The 11,684-nt window shown below is 40.1% G+C and overlaps 2 protein-coding genes across 2 annotated transcripts; one reads left to right on the top strand and one right to left on the bottom strand.

Annotated features, from left to right (window-relative positions):
• Positions 1 to 5,573: 5,573 nt before the first annotated feature.
• LOC142336699 (uncharacterized) lies at positions 5,574 to 6,902 on the top strand. Its single transcript, XM_075385612.1, has one exon. It carries the CDS (start codon positions 5,574 to 5,576, stop codon positions 6,900 to 6,902), a length of 1,329 nt encoding a protein of 442 aa, XP_075241727.1.
• Positions 6,903 to 7,558: 656 nt separating this feature from the next.
• On the bottom strand, positions 7,559 to 10,606 carry LOC142336698 (uncharacterized). Its single transcript, XM_075385611.1, has 2 exons — positions 7,870 to 10,606; positions 7,559 to 7,806 (listed from the first exon to the last, which is right to left on the bottom strand). Exons 1-2 carry the CDS (start codon positions 10,604 to 10,606, stop codon positions 7,559 to 7,561), a joined length of 2,985 nt encoding a protein of 994 aa, XP_075241726.1.
• Positions 10,607 to 11,684: the final 1,078 nt, after the last annotated feature.

Raw genomic sequence — 11,684 nt, 5'->3', positions numbered from 1 at the left:
TGTACTTGCTGGGAATGTTGGGACGCTCCTTTAGAGGAGGACTGGGAGAACAAGGCGCGCAAAGGAGAGGTGGAAAATTCCGATGAATCATCTAAACAAACAAAGAAAAACTGATAAAAAAAAACTGTAACTATAAACACCATTTTCTTTATATACACTCTGTAAATCAGTTGGTTGGGGCATTTGAATGATAAACATTCCTGATATTAATAAAGTATTGAACAACTTTGAAATCGTTTCCAAGCATTTTCCTAGGAACGAAACAACAAAGAATGCCTTTTTGGCAGTTTGTATGTTCATTGAACCAAATTCTGATCTCCAGGTCATCAACAAACTGGCCCCACATGGTGGATTGATAGGACCTGGTGATAGCAGACTTCATAAATATCTCAAGCATTTTAAAATTTTGAGAACGCATGCTGCATTTCATGATGCCTTTGGGTTCATGAAAGAACAATACGCAACAGGGCCCGGCTATGTATACATTGTTTCAAACATTCCTAGCCATTTTCTTTTCGGGCACGTTACCGGTGTTCTTTTTTGGACAATATTCAAACTAGTTTTTCGGTCCTATTTCGATGCGTTGCCATTTTAGATGACTAGCAATAACTTAGATAACTTTACACTGCATATTTCAAAGCTCGCAGCTTTGCAATTTTTAAACAAAAATCAGAATGAAGAAATTATTTTGCGGAAACTGTGTTGGAAAAAGGTGGGTCAGAGATGTGTTCCCGTTCAAACCGAAATTGATCTTACTCGAGATGAAATTGAACTGCTAATTGAGGCAGCTAAACTGTTGGAATACTTTGTCGCTATATCACAGCAATCGAATAAGACGCCAACACCTGAGCCACCGCCTAGGAGTACACTATAGTCATGGCCGACTCACCGGATTGTCAGTTGGATTTTGCCAGTAAGATTATTTTTGATGATAACAATGAGGAGCGCCCACCGTGGAAACTGTGTGGAAACATTGAAAGATCTTTGGTATTTTACAGTATTCACATCTTTCTTTTGATTGGAGCGATTGCAACGAGCCTTTGCTTTCTGTTCATCAATAAGTTCTCAACCGAAAGACCAGAAATTTGGTCGCTTTTAGCATTTAGTATTGGCTGTTTTATTCCCACACCCAAATGAATAAAGTTATTGTAACGGAACCTCATTTGATGATGGTGGTCGTCGGACCCAGTGGATCAGGAAAAACACGCCTGGTTGCAGATATCCTCATCAAACAAGAACGTTTATTTTCTCCCAACTTTGACAAAGTGACATATGTATATCAGCATTGGCAAAAAGTTTATACAGAGCTTGCCAATATTCTTGACACAAAAATAAGTTTCATTCATGGACTTGATTGGAGCAAAATCAACTCTACTCATGAGAAAAATCGTCAACTAGTGGTTTTCGACGATGTGTACAATGAAGCCAGCGAACAAGAAGAATTTCTAAATCTAGTTATTTCTGGTCGCCATCAAAACAGACACGCAATTTTATTGAAGCATAATTTGTATCAAAAAAGTAAAAACTCAAAAACAATTGATCTTAATGTTACGCATATGCTTTTGCTGAAAAACCCCAGAGATATTATACAAATTGACGTTCTTGGCCGCCAATTGGGCAGCCGTAATCTTTTATTGTCAGCGTATAAAACTGCAACCAAGGAACCATTTGGACATTTGTTGATTGACCTGGATCCTCGATGCTGTGAGCAGCTACGGTTATGTTCAAACTTGACGGACAATTTTACAATATTTTACAGTTCACAAACCTTAGATAATAAAATTCAACTCGATGAATCATTCACATCATCTGACTACTTTCAAACTGCTTATGGGCTTCAAACCTGTACTGAAGCGTTTCGCAATTCTCCATCTTCATAATGAGTTTATAAAGTTTCTACTGGACTGTATTTATAACATTGTTCATGGGAATGTCTCATTAGCTCAAACTACTTTAAATGAGAGCAAACTAAAAAAATTTAAAAACATTTTAACATTTGTTTGTAATAAGAAAGTGAAGTTCAGTCAGAAACAAAAACTTCTCGCAACCAATCAGGGATTGCAGCTAATTAAAATAATTTATGAGCCCGTTCAAAATCATTTTAAAGATGAGCAAGCAAACTAAAGTAGAAGCAAAAAAGTTTTTACTTATTTCATTACAAACCTATAACGAGCTGTTGAACGGAAACAAAACAGTACAAGATAGCCAGACCTCAACCTCCACCACTAAAGAATACTTACTTTCTCACAGCAACAAAAACAACGAAACAGACGTTGCAGCTCAATTGAGTGTTGCAGCCACCCTCAATCAAGTACCTAAGCCTGGTGGGTCAAACCAAGAAACAGATGAAATGGTAGCTAGGGAACATCAGCAAAATAATTTGAGTTTGGACGAAGCAAACGAAATAGTAGAACAACTATTATCAACTGGACTGACAAGTGGGAAAATTGAAAAATCAAAAGCAATAATCAAATTGTTGCAGAAATCAGAAACAATAGCAATTGACAAGCAAACAGGAAAATTACAAAACAAATCCGGAGGACCTCCATCAGACAGCAATTTATTTCAACTTTTGATGAACATTCAGCATCCCACAAAAAAAATTTCACCTGCAGACCTTGAATTGATTAGAGCATTGAAAATTGCTCAACACTTAATTGCAAATACAAACGCCAAGGCAGTCAGCCCTAAACTTACGAGAGATTCGAACACCACATGGCTTTCCATGTTTTCTCCCAGATACTGAACATCTCAACACTACACCTTCTTATTGAATTGCTCCTAATACTTGCCGGAGTGGAGAGAAACCCGGGACCAGCCAGGAAACTCACATGTGGAAGCTGCAAGAAACTTTTGGGGAAAAGTACAAAAAAACGACCGCTTTTCTACTGCACAATATGCGGTTGGGTGCATTACCAGTGCTCTGGCTTACAAAATGTAAATGACTACAACAGCAGAACTTTTACTTGCACAAAATGCAGAAATGAAAGGGTAATCTCATCAGCAATCACCCATAGCCGTGGCCTACAAACTGCACAAAAATTCTATACCAACTCAAACTACCCCTCAGCCTACGGCAGTGTCAATAGATTGATAAAAGAAACCGGACTAAAGCGGAAAACTGTAGAGACCTATCTGAAAACAAACTCAACATACACCAAGTTCAAACAAACTAGGCACCGTTTTCCCCGACTGAAGGTGCAATCATACCGCTTGAATGAAATTTGGTCCCTTGATCTCGCAGATATGCAATCACTATCTGCCGACAACCGAAACACCAGATATTTACTAGTCGCTGTGGACACATTAAGTCGTTTCCTGCGTGTTCAACCAATGAAAAACAAATACGCCACCACAACTAGGAGAGCTTTTGCAACAATGACAACAAAAATCAGACCAGAGAAAGTGTGGACTGACGATGGGAAGGAATTTTTAGGCTCTTTCAAACAGTTTTGCGAACAGAAAAAAATAATTCTCTACCAAACAAGAAACGAAAAGAAAAGCGCTTTTGCAGAACGAAACATCCGATCAATCAAGTCTCTGATTTACAAGTACTTGAATGAAAACCATACAAGCAGCTACATAGATAACCTACAAAACGTTGTCAATGTAATCAACTCGCGTGTAAACAGAGTGACTGGTCTCGCTCCGAAAAAAGTGACCAAGCAACATACAAGCTTCTTGGTATCCCTCACATTGAACGAGAAGATCCAAAAACCAAAATTTTCAGTTGGTGAAACGGTTCGGATAAAGAGAAATATTAAAACCTTTCATCGTGGTTATCAGATACAATTCAGTCACGAGATATTTCGAATAGATAAGGTCCTCACACTCAACCCTCCAACATACCGTGTAGTTTCCCATGAAACAAGTGAAGCGATAGACGGCAGATTTTACGAAGCTGAACTAACAAAATATTCCGAAATTTAATATGACATCATTAGACAGCCTTAGAAGTTTCACAATAAATTTAATTTCAAACTCGTCCACAAACACTTACCCCGGCAACACAATGGCATCTTTTACCAACTTGTTGCCAAAAACAATTGATCTCAACAAAAAATTTGGCCGCTGGCAAGTGGCATTGCTCGAAATTTCATGGCCCGCTAAATTTCAAAACGTTACACAAGGATTACTAGAAACTAATCATGGGGAATCAGAGTCCTCTGAAGATGATAACGATGATCAAGACGATGATGGCGATAAGGTAATAGAGCCAACAAGTACTGACGAGCTCTACGTTGACATAGGCCGTCGTCGGCGTCGACCTACAGGTGCGACGGACAGTCCTGCAAAAATTTCCAACTCGAGATGCACAATTGACACCGGGTACTACCCATCGATTGATCATTTGATGAGCAAAATTTTTGCTAAGAGTTTTCGATCAAGACACGCAACTGATTGGCCTTACAATTGGTGTATATCAAGTCACAGTCAAAAGCTAAAAATATTGCCACGAGGTCACCAAAAAGATGATTTCCAGTCTACAGAAAACGAGGAGGACGGTTTTCTGACAGCCGCCAGCTCAAGTGAAGATGAAGGCCAACAGACATGGAACGGAACAAAACCCTTTGAAACACCATCCAGTATAGAACTCATTTCCAGTGACCTTCAAAATATTCTTGGTACAGACATTCTTAAAGTTGGCGTCAACCCAAAATTTCCAGTTGACATTTCAGGTGGGCGCCATACAATGTTTGTCTATTGTGACCTCATACAGGATGAAATACTGGGCAACACTTTCACATCACTTCTTAGATCAATTGCGATCAACAGTACATCAAATAGGAAACTAGACGAGGTAGCAACTATTTGTCACCAATCCTTCTCAAACCTGCAGTGGAAAGATGTAGTCAAGTCATCATTTCAATCAATAACCATAACTATTCGCGATGAAACAGGCCAATTTATGCCTTTTCTATCAATAGGTCGCAGCTGGCTGACTCTGAAATTCCAACTTTTGCCCCAATAAAAATCATTTATCCCATTACGAACACAAAAAGCAGTCGCTCATGGACGCACATTACGACGCTCAAATTTCAAGAAATCAAGACAATTTTGTTACCCATGTAGGCCCTGCCAGACAATTTGGTTCAGGTGCCGCTGGTCTTGGTGCTCTAGCTGTGCGTATTGGCCGTTGCACATTACCTCTTTTGAAAAAATACGCATTGCCGATTGCCAAGAAGGTTGGACGGAATCTTGTCAGTGCAGCAATTCCAGAAATTGGTCAGATGATAGCCGGAAAAAAGAAGCTAAAAGCTGTTGCGAAAGATTCGATCAAAAAATCAGTTTCAAAAACAATCTCAGACTCCGTGAAGCCGTCCCGCTCGCGTGCGGCGCCGAAAGGACCGCGCTCCACGCACGCATCGGGCGCCCGGGCCCGCGTCGCCGCGCCGTCCGTACGCCCGGTGGCGGGCGGGAGCCCCCCCAGGGAATCCTTATCAGCAAATACACGAGAGATAAGAAAGACAACCTCTCGCAAGCGGACTGCAAAAACGATCAACGGCAGCACTTTTAAAAATTCAAAAGCCAAACGCAGTCGAACTGATATTTTGTCAAACATAAAGTACTAAATGACCGAGTTTACGACCTTAGCAGCAGATATTGCCAACCCTGTAACACATACAGCGCTAGATTTTTTCGAAAAACCCAATGTTCTTGTTAATTATGAAAGCGGATTCGACCAGGAAATCTACCCACAAGTTGGTTCTCGAGGTCCAACCTTGGATTTTCTGATTTGTGGAGATCAACGCAATTGCATCGACCTCAATTTTTTACAATTAGGACTTCAAGTGGCTATTTACACGCCCGATGGAAAAGATCGTATCAAGGCAAGCGACGCAAGCAAGGTTGTTTTTGCAAATAACGCGCTACACAGTCTGTTTTCACAAGTTGAAGTATACGCTAATGGAATTCTGATTTCGGACAGCAACAACACGTACCATCATCGCGCTTTCTTGGAGACCGAGTTGACAACAAACAGTGATAGTAAGGAGACTTGGGCAGCTTGTCAGGGATACACTTACGATCCAGAACCCTCATCAGATGCCAATAAATCAGAATGGCTGCAATACCGCTTAAAGGACACATTGACCGGCGACTACACGTTCAATTTCTATGGCTCTCTCTATGTGGATTTTTTCAGTTGCGAAAAACTAATGCTCCCGGAAGTTGATATTCGAATAAAACTCTACCGCGCCAGTAATGAGTTCAGTCTGATTAGCTTAGGTGACGACTCAGACAAAATGTTTACAGCAGTTATTGAAAAAGCCTCGCTGTTCGTTCGCAAAATTACTGTGACCGAGTCCGTTCGGCTTTCAATTGAAAGGGCACTGCTAAAAGCGCCTGCAAGGTATCCTTATATAGAATCCTTGTGCAAAAGCTTCATCATGCAATCTGGACAAAACTCTTTTGTTAAAGAGTCCATATTTGGAACTGAGCCAATCAGACGCTTAACGTTGTGCATGGTCGCGAACGACAAGTTTAGAGGTTCGAAGGACACAAACCCGTTCTTGTATCACAAGTACGACATGAAACGAATCGAAATAATACGCGGTAACGGCTTACCAATAGCAGGCACTCCCGTCGACACAGAGAACAATGTCCGCATATATCACAACAGTTTAACGGCTCTGGGATTTAAAAACGGTGGAAACAAAATTTCTCTGAAGGATTTTGCAAACAAATTCATTGTAACCTTTGATCTGACATCATCACAGGAGGCGTCTAAAAACCTCACATTATTCCCCGAATTGACAGGAGCACCAATAACCCTCAAATTATTTTTCTCTGAAGCTCTCCCAGAGGCAGTTGAACTTTTTTTGATTGGAGAAAGGTTCAGTCAGGTCTTTATTGACGCAAAAAGAAACATCTCCAAAAACCAAACTATTTTCAATGGATAACGTGTCTATTAAGAAAGTAGCTAAAAAGTTTTGTCTCCTAAAGTTTACTTTTGGAGGCGTATGGTCGGCCAACAATTTTCCAAAAATAGCACAACGCAGCTCTCGTTTCCAAATAATAAACACTTCCCCTTCTTATATGAGGGGAACACATTGGATACTGATTGTTGCTATTCATTCAACCTTTTCTGGAACTACTACAAACTCAAATAAGAGGCGGGGTGGTAGAGAGAGTCATGTTAAGCCAGCAAAGAAGTCAATAACTAATATAGTAATTTGGAATAGCTTGCCAATTCCACTAAGTTTCTATGTCGATTTCTACGAAAGGGTGCATCTTATTTATTCAAATTGTGACAAATATACTATTCATGAAATTGCCTCATCACCTCATCCACAATCCCAATCTTCCAATTTGTGTGGCATGTACTGTCTTTACACAGCATTGAAAATTTTTGAAAAAATTGGACATGCCTACTACAATGACTCAAAAGACTGCATAAGTGCGGTGAAGCAATTTCGACACCTTGTTGAGAGCGCAGTTAAAAATATTGGTTTGATTAATGAAGTAAATTTGATACGATTTTTTAATAGCCGACTGCAGTCAAAACATACGTTCAAAATTATGTAATAAAAATTTGTATTTGACATTTCTAATTTCTCTAGTCTGAGTCAGAGTAAGGAACAATCAGCCTCGATCGCTTTGCAGGCAATACTTCAATTGAACAATTTTCATCATCGCTCTCGCCAATCAATTCGTCTTCTACCGCCTCATCATAAATGAAAGGGTTCCCAGTCCCACACTCTTTCTCGCTATCATCCTCTTGCTCATTGTCACTCAGATCACTCCAATTCAAAGTAGGTTCATTTTGATCGAACTCTCGCGGAAAGAACCCGGGATCAGGTGGAGCTAAAACATAGTCACTATAAAATTTGTTCTAATTGCATTATTTAAAAAAAATCATTTAACAACCGAAAGATGAAGTTGATGCCGTGGAGACAGAATCTGCGTCATGTGGAGTGAGCTCTTTGAACTCAATTAAGTTCTTCTCTTCGTCAGCTGACAGTGAAGCTCGATCGTCGTCGTCGGTATCGCTTGAAAAGTCAGTACTGGTTGTGCAAGGTTTTGGTGGCTCCTGGCCAAGACTATAATGACCGTACGGTAAGGTGTCAATGCCATTATCAAGAATAAACCGCTTGTCGTCGAAACAGCTCAGAGCTGTTTTATTTGTAGTCGTAACTTGTATCTGGTGATTAGCGGAATGTATTCTGGTCATTGGCGCCCTGCTGCTAACACCTGTTTGAAGACACTGGAGGTATTTGTCGTGATGAAGCGTTTTCTTAAGTACCTTCTGAACGCCCTTTGCACTCTGTTTAACACCGCTGACAAATTTGATACTATACATTTTCGATCGCAAGATTACACTTTCCTCCAAAACTGATCCGTTTAATTCATCTGTCATTGTCAAAGGAACTTTTTTGTTTGTCGGGTCGAAAAGTGGATGAGATGTTGGATAGTCGCTCAAATCTAGCAAATGTTTGAACTCCTCCATGTCCTTATACAGATCATCAGTCTCTATGCGATACAAAAGTGAGTCCGTGTCCTTATACGTGACGCAAATTCGCGAACCGTATCTTGGTCTCATCTCGTTGTAATGAAAATTGTATAGTGCGAGTTTAGAAAGATCAAGGATGGCCGCTCCCACAGGCGTTGGTTTATCCCATTTAACAGTTGGCACGGAGAAGTAAAGGGAACATAAGTTGTCACTGATAATTTGGAACGATTTGAAATTCGGTTTTGATGTTAGTTTCGAAGCTTTAACCTGATCCGAAACAAACTGAATGTTTTTTCTGTTTCGTTTATTCTCCATGGTTTTCCCGAAACAGGCGTTGGACATAAGTTTGTAGAAATTTTTTTCGAAGGTAGTTGATGCCATTTTTCGCATAGAAGTGTTCTTTTCAATATAAGGACGCAACCAGTCTGACTGATTAAACTGGAGCACGCGATGAAGAGCAACCACTTTCAGTCCCTGTTCCAGATAAAACAACAAATTTTCAATATGACAGATATAATTCTTCTTATCAAATAAAGTTTCCACAAGCTTCGGAACAGATGCCCGGTTTTGAGCTAACTGCTTACTATAGGGCGACAACCAGTCGTCGCTAATAAAAAGTTTCTCAGGAGCCAGTGGAAAATCAGAATGATCGTTGTGAATCGAGGCGGGATAATTGAGATCAACTTCAACAAAGTAACCGACACTATCTTTGTTTTTATAAGTCTCAATGAGAGAATCAATATCAGCAAACTCAGCCCACTGGTATCCGTCTTTTGGCAGTTTTTTCATCATTATCCCACCATAAAGCGAGGTTACGTCTAAAAACGCCCCATAAACTGACTTTTGATCCTTGTTGTAACCATTCAGATCCTTGTTGTTTGCTCGAAAGTGGCGAAGGGCTCCTACTCCGTTGAGACCACCTCTGATTGCTTTTTCGCAAAAGAGGAGCATATCAACATCCGAAAGCAATCCAAGTTCAACGTCCGTTGTTATCAACATTGCGTCCCAGCTGAGATTCGGTGCACTGTAGAAGTATGCTGGATCTAGACGGTAAACATTAATGCACACTGAACGGAACAGTTCAAATACATCGGCCAGCAAAAAGACATCAGTTTCCAAATAAGCATCGTGGTAATCTCCAAAGTTGTCACATTTGAACAACTGATACATTTCAACAGCTTTCTGATGCATTTCCTCTGTGATATCTATCTTTCCTGTTAATGTGTTTTTCCACTCTTCACCGTAAACGGGAAGACCATGCTTAAACTTTTCAAAACAGTCCAGATAGGAGTAGGGAAAAATTCCTTTGCTTCTAATTCTTTTGAAATCAGCATCTGAGTATTGAGCAAAATGGCTACGAAGCAACTTAAGATCACCATCTTGTAACGTCTGAGCCAAAGAATCAAGACCTGAAGCCATAAAATTGAAACTATCGAGAAAACGTATTTCGTTTCGAACAATTTTCTCAACACCACATTTATTGATGTAGGTCTTAACAGGAACTTGAACCGAAAAAGAAATAAACGTCTCCTCAGTTCTTGATATTGCAGAGAGAATTTCGTTTTCCTCCAACACAAGGTACTTCACTATGTGATGAGCATCGTATCGCGACAAATTATGAAAGAGAACCGGTAAAAACGATCCAACTGTAACAGCTAAATTGCAAGCTGAGTGAGCCACTCCAAGCACAGTTCCAGTTAAATGACAGTGATGGACTACTTTCTCCTCAGTGATTAGAAAATTTTTTTCACAAATGCAACACGGCGCTGTCCAGTTCTCAACAAAGTCTTGTTTCGCAGAATTTGACATTTTTAGAAAGCGATAACGTTGTCGCTCGGAGTCCGCCCATTTAACCCAACTTCGCAAAGTACTCATCAGAACTGAAATGCAGTCTTCTCCTCTATAAAACTTCTTTAGTTGCACGTTGGAATTCCTGCTGTCAACTAATACAGCACCGAAACTACAAGGGTACTGTTTTTCAACGACAAAACTCGAAGCAGAGCTTTCATTTAAGCCATTTCTGACAAGTTCCTCAACTGATTCAAAAGCCTCAGTTCGAACGTCGAGAGCCTCTAGATCCGCATAAACCACGAAAGGGCATTTGAAAGTTTTTTGCCAATTTTTGAATTTCACCGTTGACCCTTCTTCAGGCATCTGAATAACTTGAGGTTGATGATGCTCGCAGAGAGATTTATGCAGCTTAAACTTTTCTCGCGCAATGCTCTGTAGACAACGCTCGCAAAATTTTCGTATATTGTTCTTTGAGTTGGCGGTGGCAGGCGAACGCAGCAAAACTTTCATAACACGATCCAAATTTTTTATCAGGCAATAATGCCAATTGTTTTCTTCTGATAAAAGTAACAAATTTATTCTTTTGGTTTTGCCTCTGTACTTGCTCAAATAAACAGGATAAAATTTTGTCTGTTCATAAGCGAAGACGTTGATTTTAAGGTGATTATTTTTCTCAAAAGCCGGTATGTCAGTTAGAGCAACTGGCATTTTTTTCGGATTGTAGTGAAGTGCGCTAAAATTTTGACGGTAACTTTGAGGTCTTTCTTGATTTTGCTTTATAGGGAAAAGCGCAGCCAACACAGAGTAGAGAAAACAAAAATTATCCTTTAGATTCTTGATGTTCAGAACCGATTTTCGTTGATTTTCGAGTTCCGGCGGTGTAGCTATATATGATCCGGCTCGGAGAGGCGCAAACTTTGTAACCTTCAGCTCAACTAAATGCAATTTTTCAATAACCCATCCACTTCCAGCTGTGCAGAAAACGTTGATTTTAGTCAACAGTTTATCGACGTGTGAAAAATATTCGTCGGCTGTTAAAGTCGTCGAGAGGCTTTCCATTGGACTGTGAAAAAAGCAAACAGTGCTATCATCGGTCAACGGCTTCACAAATTTCACTTCAATACACATTCCAAATTTGATCAATATCAGATCTTCCAGTTTGCTGTTGATGAAGTCAATGATATCACTTTCCTTATTAACAAGAAACTCAAAAGGGTCAAAACTGGAGTCTCCTGATAATTTCAGCCGAAAGGACTGGAAGTGCTCCCGAATAGCTTTTCTTTCACGCTCTAATAAAAACTTATCGTTTTGACAAAGATGAGCAGGATTTGTTCTGGCAGCAGGAGCAGTCACTGAATGCTCATCCGTGCAGTGTTTCTGCCATGCGTCCTGTTGACCGAAAAAGGTCTGACATGTGTTGCATCTTACTGAACGATTAAAC

The sequence above is a fragment of the Convolutriloba macropyga genome, chromosome 3, assembly GCF_964194025.1.
Source record: "Convolutriloba macropyga chromosome 3, txConMacr16.3, whole genome shotgun sequence".
NCBI lineage: Eukaryota > Metazoa > Xenacoelomorpha > Acoela > Convolutidae > Convolutriloba > Convolutriloba macropyga.
The sequence above is the reverse complement of the archived record's forward strand: the minus strand, read 5'-3'. Positions and strand labels throughout refer to the sequence as shown.